Source organism: Merops nubicus, unplaced genomic scaffold (genome assembly GCF_000691845.1).
Source record: "Merops nubicus isolate BGI_N331 unplaced genomic scaffold, ASM69184v1 scaffold7671, whole genome shotgun sequence".
Lineage (NCBI taxonomy): Eukaryota > Metazoa > Chordata > Aves > Coraciiformes > Meropidae > Merops > Merops nubicus.
The window spans coordinates 2,522-21,535 of NW_008587562.1; the positions used below are offsets into that span (position 1 = coordinate 2,522).

General features: G+C 37.1%; 1 protein-coding gene across 1 annotated transcript in view; it reads right to left on the reverse strand.

The window, feature by feature from the left end:
- Positions 1-738: 738 nt before the first annotated feature.
- Positions 739-19,014, reverse strand: part of ACMSD (aminocarboxymuconate semialdehyde decarboxylase) — a 24,247-nt gene continuing 5,971 nt past the window's right edge. Inside the window, exons 3-10 of the mRNA XM_008948953.1 lie at positions 16,391-16,487; positions 12,922-12,971; positions 11,375-11,611; positions 9,023-9,116; positions 6,830-6,925; positions 6,145-6,317; positions 1,137-1,235; positions 739-909 (exon numbers count right to left, since the gene is read on the reverse strand). Of these exons, the coding sequence (XP_008947201.1) occupies positions 847-909; positions 1,137-1,235; positions 6,145-6,317; positions 6,830-6,925; positions 9,023-9,116; positions 11,375-11,611; positions 12,922-12,971; positions 16,391-16,487 (909 nt within the window). The 3' untranslated portion in view covers positions 739-846. The remainder of the gene's footprint in view (positions 910-1,136; positions 1,236-6,144; positions 6,318-6,829; positions 6,926-9,022; positions 9,117-11,374; positions 11,612-12,921; positions 12,972-16,390; positions 16,488-19,014) is intronic.

The following is a 19,014-nucleotide window of genomic DNA, read 5'->3' on the forward strand; positions in this document are numbered from 1 at the left end:
AGATAATCATGAAAACTCATTTCAATTAATAGTCACTGACGTAAACCATCTTTTCATTCCTGTATTCCAGGACTCAAATTAGTCAGAGCATTCACATTTCAACATTTAAAGTATCTAGCTTTACTTGCAGGAAGTATTTCTCAAGGAACAGAACACTAAATCCTACTGTTGCTGGACACTAGTATTTATTTTGACAGTGACGCGCAAAGTATTACCCAGAGAAATGCATTATTTCTGCACTTACAACCGTATTGTTCAAATTGTTTCTGATGCAACAGTTGCCAGAAGTGTGGGAGGCAGCTTAAAAAGTACAAGTCTCCTCATAGACCGTTCCCATCCTACCACAACATTCACAAAGCGTAAGTGCTAAACTGTTGTGGTATACTGCAATTTCAACCAGTGGATAAAAGCAAATGTTGCCTTTTATTTAGCATCAACAAAATTATGTTTTAAGATTCTTTTCAATTCTGCTTATTAGGTAGAACAAAAACTGGAATGTAATGGATAAAAGTCATAATTTCCTTAGTTCTTTCTTCTGGGAATCGAGTCCAAATAACAAGACATTGATCATCCTTTAGAGATTCGTATTATAACTGCAAAAGATGAAATCTTTTTTATGAAAGCAGGCATTTCAGAATTATTTAAAGATGACCTAAATCCTCAAATGCACAGAAATACCTGTGCATGCTCATCTCCAGCACCCTTGCTTTCCTTTTAGGAATAACAGTACACTGTAATATACTTGCCAAATTTATTTTTCAGTTGTATAACTGCATGTGCAAATACAAGTATCCCTTAAGGATTCACTTTTGTTTCTGAAGTTTGGTCTCTTTAATATCTTCATAATTATTCAAATTGTTTTCTGCTAAGACCCAAAAATTCCAAAGCATTTCCAGCCTTGAGTTTATCCTGTAAAAACAAAACACATATATATGCTTGTGTGTGTGTAACTCGTATTTTTCTCAAATGCTTTCCCTCATGCTTTAAAATGAACAGCTGCAAAGAGACTAAAGGGCCTCTTCCAGTCTTTGTAGAAATCAGTGCACTACACTGATTTTCCAGTGGTTTATCTCAGCTCTAAAACCAGAAGCTTAAAAAGGAGTGGGGAAAAAACAAAAATAATGTAAAGGTCATACCTTCAATTTATTGTCAAAATCTTCCATTGAGTCAATCAGTTTTCCAGGTTCCAGTTCCCCAAGTGGAAAAGGGTAATCTGTCCCCAGAATAACTTTGTCCTGGTAATAAAAACCCATGTTGTACATTTAGTAGTAACATTAAACAATATAGTTACATGTGCTCTGTGGGATTTATAACAAACCACAGGAAATTACATGTGTGCATTGGACTGATTAATCATGAAAGTGAATAGGAAGATCATCTTTGGGTTCCAACTTTCATTAGGAGAAAAACAAAGCTTGAAAACAATGACTCAAGAGTTTACTGGGTGAATTTAATTTTGAAAAAAGCACAGGTTGTGTGTTAATTATTTTTGTGGTGTCTAAGGAAATGTCTGTTAGGTGAATATGACACAAAGGGTCATTTCCTACTCAGACTGATTTTCTGTCCTGTGGTGCAGGTTTGAAATGTAACAGAAAAGGCACCTGCACTATTTGTACTGCTTCTGCAAGTAGGTTGCCTAAAATGCAGTTCATCTTAGTTAAGTATTCCTAGAATTAAATAGCCAATAAAGGATACACAGAATTCTTCCTTCTGTTTCTTGATAATTTTTGGTTCTTTTTCATGCTCATTGCATGCTCCACACTGGTGTGTGCAGCCCCAAATGAGTACGAGAGTTCTTGACACATTTCTTTAAGAATCTCTGGAAGTTCTCCACCAAATTCAGAAAAGATGCTTGGATTTGCATTCCTGAATTTGAAATTCTTGACTACATACACACACACACACAAACTTAAAATTATATATGTGAGAAGAACATGTAATTAAAAATACAATGCAATAAAAATTATCTTTAAAAAAATTAACTAGTATTCAGCTTCATATAACAGCCCCAAAATCTCATTTACAAAATTTAATCTATTTTTTGCAAGTCTATAATTTTTTAAAAAATGTCATTGTCTTCAACTGGGATTGGATATTAGTTGTGTATTTGAAACATGTACCTGAGAACATGAGTGACGTGATATTATTTGTTTCTAAAAGAAAATCAGTGAAAAGAAAATTCAATAAAACCCTGTATGCATCATTCCTGTTATCAGTAATGAAAAGAAATAGGCAGATCCTCAAGAGCTCCACATTGTTACAGATTTATTTTCTCACTGGAATGATATTTCCCCATTTTATGTGCCTTGGAGAGTGCATGCCGCCAACTCCTTGATTTTATCAAAAGTCTGTTTTCCTTTAAGCTTCATCTCCTGGAGACATGAATATTTGAAACCACAGTTTTCATTAAAAATATATGTTTTTAAATGTCTCATGAATTTGAAGTCAAGCTCATGAATTTGGGGCACTTGTAATAATATTTGAACTCAGTTACCAATGCTGAAATAGGGTGAAAACCCCACATTTTTGTTATTTTATGAAATAGTTCCTTTTTCCATTTGTCAAATGCTTTTAATTTTTTTTTAATTTCCAGTAGATGTCACCCAAGAGTCTCTAAAAGAACCTATACAAAACCTTATGCAAAATCCAAACAGAAGATACACATTGTTCCATGTTGTTGTGTTATAAATTATTACAGAAGTGTTACTATAGGATTAAAAGAGGATAATTTACACTCCTCTGTCTACTAAATCAATTTCTGAGTGTAGATGAAACCAAATATATTTGGATGTGTGCACATTTAAGCAGCTAAATGCATTCTTTTATTTATAATATTCAGTCTGATACCAAGATATTTTCTTCAGATACAAAACACAAATGTATGCCATATAAAGAAACAAAACCAAAACCAAATCCAAAACCAAAACAACCAATAAACATACTACCTTTATATGAGAAAATGGATTTCTAAGTAAAGGAGAAGGAACCCAGTATTTGCCTGGCTGTTCATTTGTCGAGGTTAAGTCAGGAAGGTTTGTGCATTCCTGTTTACATCTCCTATATACCAAAGCAGAAAGAGATCTCATACCCTCATTAGAATAATATATATATATAATTTCAATTAGATATTTCTTTAACTTAAAGTATTGCACAGCTAATCATGCTATCTATTAATCAGCAGTAAAATTGAGCTGTAAATTGTTAAGAAAAACTGAGAAGCAGCATTATTGTGCTGCTACTATTAATATTAAGCTATAAAATGGGGTTGCAGTACCTGCCTTTAGCAAACGGCCTCAGTCATGTGCAGTCTCTGCAGATAAATAATACTGCTAGCATAATAGATGCATTAATTACATTATTTCAAAGGTTATCTACAAGGTCTGTTTTCCCTAGAGAACATAGAGTTTGATGCCTTCATTACTGCATCTCTCCTTTTAGACAGGTATATATGGCTAAAGATTAACCTCAGTGGTCCCTTCTCAACAGAACTTGTTCCACAGTCATAGGGACGTGGATCTTAAAATTAATCTCAAAGAGCATCAAGCATGAGTTTGTCCTCTTATATTAGTAAAAATGGTATTTGCCTTGAATCTCACCTTCTTTCCTGTCAAGACATATGTCAAAAAAAGGTCAGATTGCTATAGCTAGCTCAGCTCCAGCTTCTGGCCAGAGAATGTTTTACCTTTGGGTAAAGGCTCTTGAGGAATTGCTATGGGGAAGTTTTTGCAGAAATACACTGAATCATTCAATACCCTGTCAACCCAGTTCTTCATGTTTTGTGGCCAGCATCATTAGGGATTTTGTGTTTATTTATATTCACTTCATGCTACCTCAACATGGGGGGAGTGAAGGACTGCAGCAATTTTGCAGTCTTGCAAAGTTCCTTCTTAGAGTTGTGTATTTCTGCTTCCTTTAACCTGTTAAACCAATAAGGGATGAAGTTAAGTGTCCGTGACTCATCATAGCTGTCACTAGGTTTGAATATTCATAAGCTTAAAGCCAACACATGACATTCTGGTCCCCAAGGACCTGAAGCCATGTCTAAGCACATCTCTACACACCTGGATGCTCTTCCTGCCTAGCTCTCAGCTATACTCTAGAGACCTGTCCTACTTCAGACCTTCGGCTCTTGAATTTACAGCATCATCCTCAAGACCCAAACAATCACATTGGTTTCAACCCAGCACTTATTCATCTCCTATGTGTTATTCTGCCAACATATGACTGCACTCAAAAAAACAAGATATTTGGTAGTTTTTTAAGCATTTGCTCCTGGAAATAGTATGATGGGAAAATATCAACATTCATTTATAAAAGAGAAAGAAGCTTTTTTTTTTTTTTTTTTTTTTTTTTTTTTAAGTTCTTCTGAGTGTTAAAAGCATTTAAGTTTTTGGGCTCTGACTCATGACTTTTCAGCACTGGGGTTCCACCTGATGTCACATTGGTTGAGCTCAAAATACTCGGAAGAGGATTAAAGAAGACAACCAACATCTCATGTAGTACACTGGTCTAATTTATTGCATTAAGAAACTTAATTTCAGAAGTCTGTTGACAAAGTAAACAAGACACCGGAGAGGCTACTGCTGAGGGACTTTTAGATTATTGAATTAGAATCCATAGCCTTTCTCTCCTCAGACAACTAAATTTCAGTTGCAAAGACTGATCATGATTAAGGACCAGACTCTATATGTCACTTCTTAGGAGAAAGGTAGAGAAGTTCCAGTTTTGGTGTGGTGCAAAGACAGCAGCTTTCCTACAACAGCCATAGCTTAGAGCAGCCTTGAGATGCAAAGCTCGTTTGTCACTCTAAAGCAGAACTGCTCTGAGACTTGCATTCTATACAAGCTAAAGCAGGGAAAAGGTTAAATTTGTCAGCAATGGGTTATGCCTCCTGTTGTACTTTCTCTCTTGTTTTCCTCTTGACATCTACAGTACCTTAACAGAATCAAACCAGAAGAACCTGTGGGTTTCAGTCACACTGAGTCACATGGCTTCTAATTTACCAAGGACTTCCTAACAATGCCAAACCACATCTCTCAACATTTTAAAGTGGAAAAAAGAAACACCTGAATTTGAAAATTAAGCCATTTGAAAACAAGGCTCCATATGAAGCAGTCTTTGCTTTCAGTCCCATCCTGAACAACCTTACACAAGGAACTAGCCTCACTGAACTAAGGTTCACTGTGCATGTTTTCCTGTATTAAAACCACCATTTCAATAACTCCACACAAGAAAAACATTCACATGGCAGAAGCCCATCAGTTTATAATAACTCAGGTTTTGACTTTACTGGCTGATTTTACTGTGTGAACCTGAGTTGGGGCAATCCTCAGTCTCAACACAGAATGGGGGATACTGGGATTGAGAGCAGCACTGTGGAGGACTTGGGGATGCTGGCAGATGAAAAGCTGGACATGACCCAGCAATTTGCACTTGTGACCCAGAAGCCAATTGCACCCTGGGCTGCATCACAAGAAGCATGGACAGCAGGTTGAGGGAGGTGACTGTGCTGCTCTAGTCCACTCTGGTGAGACCCCACCTGGATTACTGCCTACAGCTCTGGAGTCCTCAGCACAAGGACAAGAACTTCTTGGAGCAGAGGAGGTCACAAAAATGATCTGAGGGCTGACACTCCTCCCCCATGAAGACAGGCTGAAAGAGTTGGGTTTGTTCAGCCTGGAGAAGAGAAGGCTCCAGGGAAATCTTACTGCAGCCTTTCAGTACTTAAAAGGGGCCTACAAGAAAGATGGGGACAGTCTTTTTAGCAGGGCTTGTTGCAACAGGACAAGAGGTGATGGTTTTAAACTAAAAGAGAGAGATTTAGACTAGACATAAGGAAGAAGTGTTTTACTCTGAGGGTGGTGAAACACTATCATAGTTGTCCAGAAAGGTGGTGGAAGCCCCATCCCTGGAAAACTTCATGGTCAGTTTGGAGGAGGCTCTGAGCAACATTCTTTAGTTGCAGATGTCCCCGCTGATTGCAGGGGAGTTGGACTAGATGACCTTTAAAGGTGTCTTTCAACTGAAACTCTTCTATGATTCTCTGATCTGTATCCTTTGTGCTTTCTTCTTCTCTCCTTTTGCTATTTAGTAGAAAATGAAAAAAAGAATGACTTACCTGCTTCTGCAAGCATTGAAACTCACCTCTCCTACTACACTTGTTAGCAGCCTCAGTGCACCATGATCATGGACAAGAGAGTCGGTGTAAAATGAACCAAGGTATTTTCTGGGATCCACCTTATTATCCACTGCACACAAATCGGGGCGCATGTTGAATCCATGGGAGATTCGCCCCACTGTGTATGGAAAAGCTCCTCCTGCAAGAAGAAATTTTTAATAACAGAAGCTGAAAATATGCATGAGGAAAAACAGCCACATTATCAACAGAGATCTGGAATTTTTACTGTTAGCTATTTAGAAAATGCTCTGCACCATCAATTTTTCACTCCTTCCTGCTCATTAGCTTCTTTCTTTATTTTCTCCACTTCTTCACTACTGTGATACCCAAATTCCTCCTGCTGCTTCCTTGTCCTTTTCCTTAAACCATCTCCTGTCTCCCCTTTCTCCTCATTTCTCTTAAAGGCTATTGTAACAGTTCAAACACTGGCTGAAACAGGCTAAAGAGTGTCCATACAAGCAGCCTACATGCCAGATTATCTTCTTTGGGGTAACAGCTCTTTACTGAGGGAGGCTTAAAGTGGTAACCTGATTAGCTGACACACCAGAAAATAGAGCTGCTTGATGATCTTAAAGGTCCCTTCCAACCTAAAGGATTCTATGATTCTATGCTCAGCTAAAGAACAAGTGTTTCCCAGGGTATATTACTTACCTCCATGTGCAAAGCAAACTTTCAACTTAGGAAATTTTTCAAAAATTCCTCCCATAATCATGGAGCAAATGGCTATAGTTGTTTCTGCTGGCATGCCTAAGAACAAAAAGAGCTGTGTTGTATGAGATTTTTATTTCTTATTTTCCTGTTTGAGTTCTAAATGTTATCTTCATTTTCTTCAATTAGACTTGAGCCTACCAAAAAAATAATAGTTTCAGAGCAGCTGCCAAAGGTTACGTGTTATCTCTATTAGAAGGACACAGAGCTGAACATCAGTTAACTGAAATGAGGAAGCAGGCCTGGAAGCTAAGATCTTCTGATTTCTAAGCCCAGTTCTTAGCCTACATCACTGGGACAGCTGACAGGCAGGTTGGGTGTGTCCTGAATGCACAGTACAGGCTTGATTCCTCAGTTACCCTAGCTCAAAGACAGGTCTGGGATATGCCAGGTTCTCTCCTTACCCATGCTTCTAGGTTTATTCTGTGTGGAAAGAGGGGCAGAGTTGGGCAGTTGGTGAATATTCCAACAAAAAACTAAATTTGGGGTTTAGTTATGACATGGTGCCAGTTCCTACAGTTCAGACATAACCTATCCTCTCTCTGCCACTGGGTAACTTGGAAGCCCAATGTTAGGAACATAACAGCAAATTAGGTTCCCACATCAAGCCTCAGTTTCTGAGCACACCTGTCTATTTAGAATATCATACCATTTAAGTGCCTAACTTCAGACATCAAGCTTGAAATTAGGAACTGAGTTCCCCTCATCTGTGGGGGAAATAAAACCTATCCAGCTCAAAAGGCTGTCTTTCATTAATGTTTTACCATACACTCAGATGCAAAACCTTCCTAGGCTTAGCAGGAAAATCTTTTAATTATACTTTGTTAGTAAATGCAATCATTTTAGTCTCTTTTTAAATCTGTGTTGCTGAGCAAGCTCTGATCAAGATTAATTGATACTGTTTTAAGATACTGCACTGGTGATTGGGACACTAGGATTTTTCAGTGTATATTGCAGAACATATATTATATGTATATTATGTATGTTTTCCTGTTGCAGTGTGCCTCCTGGAGACAGAGGTTTCTATTACCTCTTTGTCCCCAAACATGGGCACACATCCAGAATGTTCCATCTTTCCCAGGTCATGGTTGGCTCAGCCACCACAAGACCAATCCCTTAACAGCCATTGGACCCCTGACCTGTAGGTATCCCATCTCTGTATCCTTACAGGACAATGCCTTTTGTAAAACCACCTACCAACCTGTTAAAAACCTCTGACCCCAAGGCCACATGCTCTTTTGCTTCTCCCCTGGGGTGGGTGCTGTTTTCAGTGCCTGCCTCAGGTGTTTTTGTTTGTTATTTTCATGTTATTAAAACCTTGTATTTTGGAAGCAAGCGATCGTTGCCCATCCCTCCTTTAGTTGTCACTGTCCTCCTGTTTGCTGAAGACCACCCCGGAGGTATTACTGGGGTCCTGCTGGGGGTCTTATCTTCCTGGGCAAAACCAGCGGCTATTTACCCGTGTTTTTTAAAAGTAATATTTTCCAGAACACCTCAATTGGAGGCAGTGCAAAACCATGCAAAACAAAACAGAGTAAGTGAGGCTGGAATCAGGTCTAAACATTTCTAGGTAGCAATAAAACCTAACTTCCCCTATTCAGTGCTGTTCTGATTTACCTAGCAGATGGGGAAAAAACAGAAACTAGATAATTCCTTACCTCTATGGTAAGGAAGGTATGGAGAGCTTTCAAAGTACATGTCGTTTCAGCTATAGTTGATGTGAGCTCTGATCAACCTTTTTCTAGGAAATAATCCAAGATATTCTAGGAAGTAATGTTTGTTTTTGCCTACTCCTTCATTTACTCACATTAATTTTGAAGAGGTCGTTCAGATATTATTCATTTTTCCCTAGTCATCTAGGGAAAATTTTTGTCATTTAGGACAAAAAACAATACTAGATTCTGTTGCTAGTCTGAATAATTTTAATTCTGGGTATGAAACGTTATACAATCTAAACAAGCTTAAAAACCAATGACTCCTGAATTTACACAATGGTGTTTTAATCATAGTACTTCTTTTTTTTTAAAAAAAAAGATTGACAGAAAAATCATGTACTAGTACCTTTGCAACCATCTTCTGGGCATAATCCCGTGGCAGTTCTTGAATGTACATTAAGCAAAATAAATATCCACTCACCTATTAGCCAGGGAAACCAATACTTTGACATCCTTCCATCTATTTGCATGTCCCAGGGATGCACAAAGAGACAGCAATTTAATTGTTCAGCAGCCTGAAGCAAAAAGAAAAAAAATCTAACTCTCAGCTAATTATACCAAAATGCATCTTAGTTCTTAGCCATGTTTTAAAGATTACCTGCAGAATTGTACTGAGCATTAGTACTAGTCATGTAAAGAGGACCAGAAGAAACAACTACAAGCAATGTTTGATTATATTTACTCCTCTGGGCCATGTCATGAAGTCTTCACTTTCACAGTTCTTTTTGAGGCTCCAGGATTGGCAACACTGATGATAACACCTTTTTAGTAAGCCAAGTGTTCCTCAGACTAATGTGGTACAAGAATGCTTTTTTAGCTGTGCTTGTCAGTCATCCTGCAGTATAAAACTTGGTTCAAACTAGCATTCTTTTGTTTTCATTACACATATGATCATGAATTCTCATAATGTTTTATAGAACCATTTTAGGCTAGTTTTGCAGAATTGCTCCAGTTGCATTCAGGAATTTTCATTGCTGTTGCACTACATTTGTCCCGTGTGGCCCTCTGCCTGAATTAAAACCAAGCTAAAACTATTCCTAATCCACCCTAAGACTTCAAAATCTACCTGTGTTTTGATGAATAACCCATCTCCACTCTAGTATATTAATTATTCCAGAACTACTGACATCTTTGGAAAGGAAAACAAGAACAATATAGGATGCTGATTCTGATTGAGTAATTTAACTACATGCTTAAATTTATAGTCATCAGAGTAATTCATATGCTTAACCAGGGCTTAACAGCTTCGTTTTGTTGGATGTATTTCTGGACCTCCTCTTGTTGCTAAGGAGATTATCACACATTTGAAAAATTTGGGTTTAATTACCCATACATGCATAAATAAAGCTGCAGCTTTTGGATTGTAGGGAATAATTCGCCATCTACATTTGTAATCTCAAAATAGTAATTCAGTAACTGGCTTGGTAGATTGATAAGGTTTGTTATAAAATATGGCTTAATTTCACAATCTTTATTATCCAGGCATGATTCTAAAAGTGGATAGAGGTTACTTGCTACATGTGTCAAACATAAGCTGCAGCATGGGCACTATAAGAGAGGGATCCCAGTACAAGAGAGGGATCTTAGTACAAGAGAGACGTGAGGCTCCTGAAGAGTCCAAAGATGATGAAGGGACTGGAGCATCTCTCCTAAAAGGAAACTCTGAGAGGACTAGTCTAGCACTGAGAAGAGAAGGTTCACTGGGGATCTCATCAATGTGGATAAATACCCAAAGGGAGGGTGCAAAGAGGATGGAGCCAGGCTCCTTACTGTGGTGTCCTGAGACAGGACCAGAGGCAATGGGCACAAACTGAAACACAGGAGGTTCCCTCTGAACACCAGGCAACTTTTTTACTGTGAAGGTGACTGGGCACTGGAACAGCCCAGGGAGGCTGTGGGGTTTCCATCCTTGGAGATACTCAAAAGCCATGTGGGCATGGCCTCTAGGTGGCCCTGCTTGAGCAGGAGGTTGGATCAGATGACCTGCAGAGTTCCCTTCCAGCCTCAGCCATGCTGTGATTCTGTGAACGCGTGCATCTCCAAGAGTGGAAGGGAGCTGATAGCTGACTGTATATGACTACAAAAACAAATAGTCCAGATGCTGCACTAACAGAATTCTTGAATAAATTGAGCATTTTGAAAACTAACCTCTATGGATCAATTTGAAGCTGACAGCTATAAGAACCTGAGAAACAGATAAAGAATGTATGTTGATTAAACCCCATAATTTAGACAAAAGACCATCCTCATTTGGACCTCAGGCTATTTAAGAAATGCAACCTATAAATGTATTTTATTACCAATACATTCAGTCTGGAAATTTTTGGTCTCATTTACATAATTCTGTATGGTACTTTGGTTTTATAGGTATCTCTGGAAAACTCAGGGATTTTTATCAATTATCTCAGTAGGATTAGATACAGTAACTTGTATCCAAAGGAAGCAGTGCAGAAATGCTTTATCTGATACTGCACTTATCCTCACAAACCCAGAAGGCAACTCTACAGTGAGAACTCGTATCATTAAAATATTTTATTCATTATTATAAAGTATGTTTCAGAATGTTTTACACTGTATTCTTGTCATTACATGTTATCATGAATTATCATATATAATTACAGCTAAATCTCTCTGATCACGAAGCAGATTAGAAGGCTCAATTGCTTTAATGCACCTATAAATTTATCTGATAACTGAATATGTCCCAAGATGTTTTTAGGCAGAATTCGATATCACAGAATTCCTCAAAATACAGAATGAAACATTTACTCACAGCATAAATATCGTACAGTTCTGGTGCATTCAGGTCCCATTCATTGACATGAGATCCGATTTGTACTCCAGGAAATCCAAGCTCACTCACACAGCGATGCATTTCCCTCACAGCCAGGGATGGAGCTTGCAGAGGTAACGTACCCAAGCCCACAAACCTCTTGGGGTACTTCCTTACTGTAGCAGCTAAGTCATTGTTTAGTATCTGGGCTAGATCTAAAGTATCCTGAGGTTTGGCCTGGGAAGATATTAAGCAGAATAGCACATAAAAATATAGTTCTCAAATGTTATCACCTCTGGAAGATACTGGGTAAATGTCACTGCAAACAATTCAGAGAGAGAGGATTTGAACCTTAAATTTACTTTACAGTTGCGAATAGTTGGAAACCAGTAGGGCTAAATTCTGCCTTGCTTTGCTCTGCATGCAGTTCTCCTTCTTGTCTTGAATATTTTATCAACTGCTGTTGCTTTTACTGCTCAGGATGAGTGTAATAAAGCCCATGCTGCTGATGCACTTAAGTGTCTAGCCTTTTGTGTAAACCTGTACTCAAGTTTTGTTCATTCCAATGCAAATACCTCAGAATATAATTTTTAAACATATCAATGAATATTTACTGTGCTACTATTGGAGTTGAAGGGAAAAATATAAGAAACGTGAGATGCTGGAGCATGAGAATTCTACAGAGAAAACCTGAGCAAGCCTCTCCAACATTTAGAAGGAGTTAACAGTCATAATTCTAATAAGGGAACTGCAATATCCATACAATCACTTTCTCATTTTCCCCCCAATACATATTTAATGGAAAGTATTCCCATAAATATCTGAATAAAATTTTAAAAGATATGTCATCCAACCGGATATTCTGAAGTTCAGTGGTACTAATATGTGGGCCTAACAGCATGATTTTTAACATAACATATCTGTTTACAGATAACAACTTGTACACATAGCCAAATAGTCAGACTGATAATGCATTTAGAACAGCATTTTGCTATGATTTATCTTCTCAGACTGTTTTTATTTCTTTGATGCATTCATGATCACCGTGCAGGGAAAGTGTTAATTTAAATTTGCTACAGAATGTTAAGATTCAAAGCATTCTAGGTCAACGAGTCACATGCTACATTTAAAAGTGGGACAAGACTACAAATAAACCTTTTACTTCTTTTTTTCATGAGAAGATACTGATTGAGGTCTAGGTTTCATGGAGTCTGTACATATATGTCTACCTGCTAACCTGCTAATTTGTGCTGTGTAAAGTATCTCTCCCCATTTCCAGCTAGCCCCATAAGGTCCCCAGAAGAAATTCTGTAGTTGTCTCATTCTTTCTTACTGAGTGTACTCTGGAGTGGATCTTTCCCAGGACACCCTGCAGCCTCTTCTGATACTTGGAATATTTTTTTGTCTATTGTTTTTCACAGCAGAACAATTCCCCATTTGCTTAGTGCTCTAGTGACTGCTTAAATCACCTAATTTATTGGAGGATACATTTATTTTTAAAAAACTTAGTAACATATGAATTACGAAATACGCTAGTAGGAACCTACCCAGTAGCTGAACATTACAGGGACTGTGGAAAGGACTTGCACTGTGACTCCTGAATAAGAAAAAGCAGTTATTAATGTTCCTTTTTTTGGGTAAAATGTTATAAATAAGAAAACATTTTATTTTGAAAGGCAGAAGATAAAAGCCTTAATGGTAACAAAGACTGATTTAACAGTGACATGGTTAGAACCCTTTTTTTCCCTCTAATTACGGATCATGGTAATAAATCTTGTAGTGTATCACTTTATGAGGATTGGAATATTTTTGCTAAGTAGAAAGAAAATAACACTTTTATACTAATACCGGATTATTAGTGAAACTAAGTATTTTGATTTTAGAAGTATTTGGTCTGCATGTGTACATTTAATTAAAATAGCAATTTAATGTTACTCTCACATGAATATGACATTAAACCAACAGAATACAGGATCTTAAGTTTACTCTGGGGTCATGTTTATCATATATATATCTTTATTAAATAAAAATGTAAACTAGCTCAAACAACATTTAACATTATGTTAAATATGGTTGTTACACAATGTTTTCCAAAGTGTTTCCCAAAGCTATATTGTGATAGATGTCATTCATCCTGTGTCTGGAGTACTGAGGTTCTAAGTATAATAAAATCTGTCTGTTCTCAGAAATAACTTTGATGCTAGCAATAAAGAGAATTAAGTCTAAGCTGTTTGGTTTCTGTTCAAACATAAATCTTTACGTGTGACAGGCTACAGTAATGAAGACAACAAACCTAGCAGAAGAAACAATAAAAAATAATTAGGATTTCACTAAATAGTTGCATTCAAAATTGTATTTAAAAAAAAAAAAGAAGTCTGTAATATTTTTGCACATATTTTGAAACACCTATAAAAATTTAACTTTGTTGTTAGTAATGAAACTATTAATGCAAAAGATGGCAGAAGAACCCCTAGGAGAACTTCTTCTAAGACAATGACCTTGCCAATGCACTTGAATGTTTAGAAAATGATTTATCCTCCTCATTATTTTAAGTAGGAAACAGGAGGTGAAGCTGACTCAGGCATCTCTCTTACAAGATCTGATTAATATTATGTACAGCAGCAATGGTTTAGGCTTAAGGATTAGGCCTAGAAAAATACATGTATACCAAAGTACAGCCTAAGTTGTATTTGCTAATGGACATGTACTTGCTTAGTGTATTCAGCATTTTCCCCATATTATTGTATCTAGTTCAAACCACTCTTACCCTGAAAAGCAAATTTAACACGAACCTTAAAGGTAGATTTCCAAGCTGAACATTCCTAGACATTAGCTTTAGGAAGAAGAAGAATCAGCACAGAAAAATCTCAACTTTATACCCTTTTTAGAGGGTTTTACTAAGGAGAAAATAACAAGAAAAGGCAGTTAGGAGTAACTAAAAGATTTTTTTCCAACAATATCATGCTGATCTGTGTCATAGAACTGTGATATTAATTACCTTGATAGCTTGTTTTATTGTGTGGATCAAGGCACAGGTTTGTATACCAAATAGACCTAGGACATATGATTATGAGAACTAATTTAGTCTCTTTGGTATACTGGTTTCTATTTACGGGCATGATTTCTTGGGCACAGCACAGACAAAGCCTTTTAGCAACCAAACTGTAAGCTGCCTGAGTTAATAATACCTACAGCGACCGATACTAATTTTGCCCAGCCAGGAGACTCCTCACATCTTTGTTCCAAAATTTTGCTTTGTTTGGAGGTTAAATTTTTGGGTATAATCTATCTTGGCCTGTGTTACAGAAAACAGTCTTTGAACTAAGTGTCTACAGCTTTGTAATCCAAAAAAGTAAATGTGGCCCATAGTCTTTATCATTAGGTGAGCAGTGAGAATGAAAAACACAAAGACCTTTCTTTTACATTTAATTGGCTGCTACCTGTATCTCTGGAGTGCTGTAATAAAGGGGGACATTTTTATGGCACAAGTCACCAGATGGTGCTGTAACACACAGTTTTAGCTTTTATTTTTTTTTAACCAAGCGAGCACTGTTTAGTTTGTAGAGAAATAGTGGTGTTGTCTTTACAATATATATTTTTTTTTTCTGAAGAGCTGGTGCAAAAATTTGAAAAAAAAATGCTCCTATGTTTTCCCTTTGTCTAGAACAAATAGATGGGGCAGAATTGTTTTATGGAAACTTGCCATTATTGTTGAGGGAAATATCTGAAAGGGAAAGATGCCCAAAGGCTATTTATGATTTACACTGTGGTTGAATGCTGTGGTAATCCCCAGAATCCCCAAACTAACCCAGAGAATGATTACAGTCTAGTCAAGGCAGCATATTTCAGAGAGGTTACAAAGACATTCTAGCACTCCCACTAAATGTCTAACGGCTGGAGTCTGAAATACTGCTTCTCCAGGGTGAAAATGAGGTAGTTGAAAATGATCTAAATTGTGTTTACATAAATTGCCCGCCAGCCCTTGAGCTCCCAGATTGGCCTGGGTTATGTGTTGCAGTAAACCTCCATAAGGAGGATGACCCAAACTACCTCCTAACATGCTATGCCGTGAGAGAAGGAAACAATAATCATAAAGATGCTACTTATAAGATATCTGCTCTTTGCAGTAGATCAGGTGTTTATGCCTTATGAACAGCTGGAGAAGATATTCATGTTGTGTCTGCTGAGAAACTGATGCTTGGAATTATTCCACCCTCTGTCTAAGAAAAAAAAAGTCTTTATTAACAAAGTAATTATCTCATAAATGCAATTTGGATTTACAGTGCTAATAAGAACTAACAAAAGTAACTGATCAGACTAAAAATTCCTTCTCTCAGACTAAAAATTACTTCTCTCATCCTCAGACTCCCAACTTACAAACCTTATTTGGTGGCATTTAAGTAACTTGACTGAAAATAAATTTACAAATTTGACATCTGGTGAAGTTTATTTCTAAAGCAGGAAAACTTTCTTTTCTGAGAAAAAGTTCTCTAGGCTCAGAGGCCTCTAGCAAAAATACAGTATGAAGTTGCAATATCTAAACAGAAAAAAGTACTAGAAAAGAGACAAAACATACAAAAAATCTATGAGTAAACAGATTCTTCTTAACAATTGGAATAAAAATGGAAAGGTTTCCTCTTCACATAGTTTGGGTCATCCTCCTTATGGAGGTTTTCTATACCTGGAATGTACGTATGTTGCTTTTTCAAGTCCAGAGTCAGTCACTCTCAATGTCAACTAGTTCCTTCCTGCCTTATAAATCCCACCAAAATTAATGAGCCAATGTGGGTAATAAATTGGTACTGAAAATGAGGAAGGTTATGGGAATATGCCCCTTTTGAGTCTGAGTATAAAGCGTATCCATTTTCACTGATTTTCAAGGTATTTAAATTAATGAATCAGTATGCTAAACCTTTTAATTGGGACATTGCCATTGAGCACTTTCAGATGCACTAACGGAGAAGCTGCTGTTACTCTAAATGAGATGCAATGATTTCAGTTCTTTTATGGAGGTACCTGATAGGTCCATCTCTTTAATCCGTACTTCTGGATCCCAGCAGTTCTCTTGAATAACTCTAAAAACCTTTCCATCCTTCATCATCTTTGCCTGTCCCTGTGAAATGATATTTTCATATATTATAAATGTGATAAAGCAGTACATGGTAATTTATAGTCCCTTGAGCATATTGTGCTCCCTCCAGAAATACAGTGACAGGATTTTGTTCTTTTATTTTTATTCAGTAGCTATCTTTAATCAAAGACTATTTTAAAGTAATCATTAATAAAACAGTCATTTATAGTCCAGATTTGATTCTTCACATTAAAAGTATCCCCTTTTGCAATGTATATCACTCTACATTTCTTTGGAAAAGATATCAAGTACCTTAATCCAAGCTTATCCTCAAACCAAATTTTGACCTCAAAACAATGCTCTAATTAAATCTGTGCTAAATTTTCCCTTTGGGTATGCGTGTGTTCTTCTAAAGCCAATAGCATCACGATGATCCCACTAACTACAGAAGTAATTGTGCAACTCTGTTAATTTCAGTCCAGTTGTTTCATATCACCAGTGATACTGAGACAAAAGGAGACCTATTATGTTATCTTCAAAGTACATTTTCTCCTTGAGAAAAAAAAAAAGAATTACTGAAGAATTTGTATTTGGGAAAAAAAATCCAAACAAAACCTAAACACAGTATAAAACTGAATTAGCATAATACCTTCCCCATATACCACCAATTCTCAGACTTACAAAGTTCAAAATATTATCAAAGTAATGAATTTTAATACTGCTTAACTATGAACATAAAAACTTTTTTTTTAAACTTAATTTTTGGCTGATTTGTCTATCGCCCAAAGAGGTTGAGTAGGCACAGTGTCATCACATTAAGCAAAGTTAATTGTTAATAATTATAGGCATCCATGTGCTTCTCTGGACTCGTGAAGACACACAAACCAGTCTTTCTGTTGGCTTACACTTGCACAAAGTGATGAGATACAACTCACCAGTACATGCAAGGCATGAGTATTATTCAGCTGCTCAAAGCTACTATAGGCATAAGTGGAAATGGATGGAAGTCAGATGATCACATGACCCTGTGTATTGGGGATGGGTAATTACAGTTATGCACCACATGTATTGGGCAGAGGACACACTCCTCTGCAGTTGAATATTGAAACCACATGAGAAAGCACAGCAATTATTCCTTCACTGCCACAGTAACAGAAGCTTAGCACAGGGCAGTCTTCTGACCCTTCTGGAAAGGGAATTCTCTGTCTCCAGAGTTCACTTTATTTCTCCTCACAAAACTGGTTTCTTTAGGATCCTGTCTATTTTCCTAATTAACCCCACTGTTAACTCAGTAGATTTGCTACTAGCGTGGTAAACCAGAAATAACTAATAAAATGTCACTCCTTCTTGCAGAGCTGTGTTTCTATCCCCTCCTTCTGAGAAGTCAGACATTTCTTAACCTTGAATTTGTTATTAACTTCATACATCATTCACAAGTATACTGCCCTAATGAATATTTCAAAGCTCTCTTCAACAAACTGTGATGCCTTGGCAAACTCTCAAGGTACTTGTCAGCTGTATCACAGAGTGTGAAAATTACTTGAAATACTACAGTCAGTAATAACAACTACATAGTCCTGGTCCTCTGGCAAAATACTTCAGGTTCCTGTGAAACTGATTGTCCAACCTGACAGAAGGTTTCCTCTAGCTGTACACTCCAAGACACTGAAAAAGATGAGCACATTGCTGCAGGCTGCCTAATAAACAGAAGAATATTTGGGTTGTGCGTAGAGAAAAAGTCAGAGTAGGACTGAGCACTGCATCACATATGAATAGATTGTGTGGACTTTACTGGATTACCACTGCGACACAATTTTGTCCTCAGACACAGCCAAGGCATAGCAGCCGACCAGCTCATGTATATATTTTTTCTTCTGCTAATACTGAAAACAATATTAGATAGATTATAATTTTACTAGCAACTTTGACAGTGCTCATACTTAGATGCTGAGATAAACCTGAAGCCGGGTTTGCAATATAGGAAAGGTTTCTAAAAAAGCATGTGCTGTTCTTTAGGAACACGCTCCAGGTCAAGGTGAGCTCACAGCATTGTATGTTGGCAACAACAAACCTGATTATGCAAGAAAGCAAAACATGATCATCTGAATAGATTCATGGTTGTGTATGTAAGGATAGAAAGATCTGGTACAGCCACATTGTGACTGGTAAGTGAGTCATATTGCTATAGTCTCTAGACACGGCCATTAATCTGCACCTGGCATTTTTAAGAGGAGAAATTACTCCAGTGCCTCAACTAGGAAACAATTCTCAGAGTTTTTTGCAGTAGTAAGAGTGAAAGAAACATGGATCAAGAAAAAACAATTTCAGGCTCCAAAGCAACGGATGTAGTGCTGAAAATATCATAAAAGACATAAGATGGTTATTTGCAGTTTTCTAAGAGCACAGATGAAGAATTCAATCATTCCATTCCATTCCATGCTAGTTCTGTTCTGTCCTATGCCATTATATTCCATTCTAAACATTATCTGATATTACAGCTTTAATTAGTTTATGTGGAAATTAAGAGAGAGATTTAAGAATTAAGTCTAGCAGGCTGATTTGGTTCAGC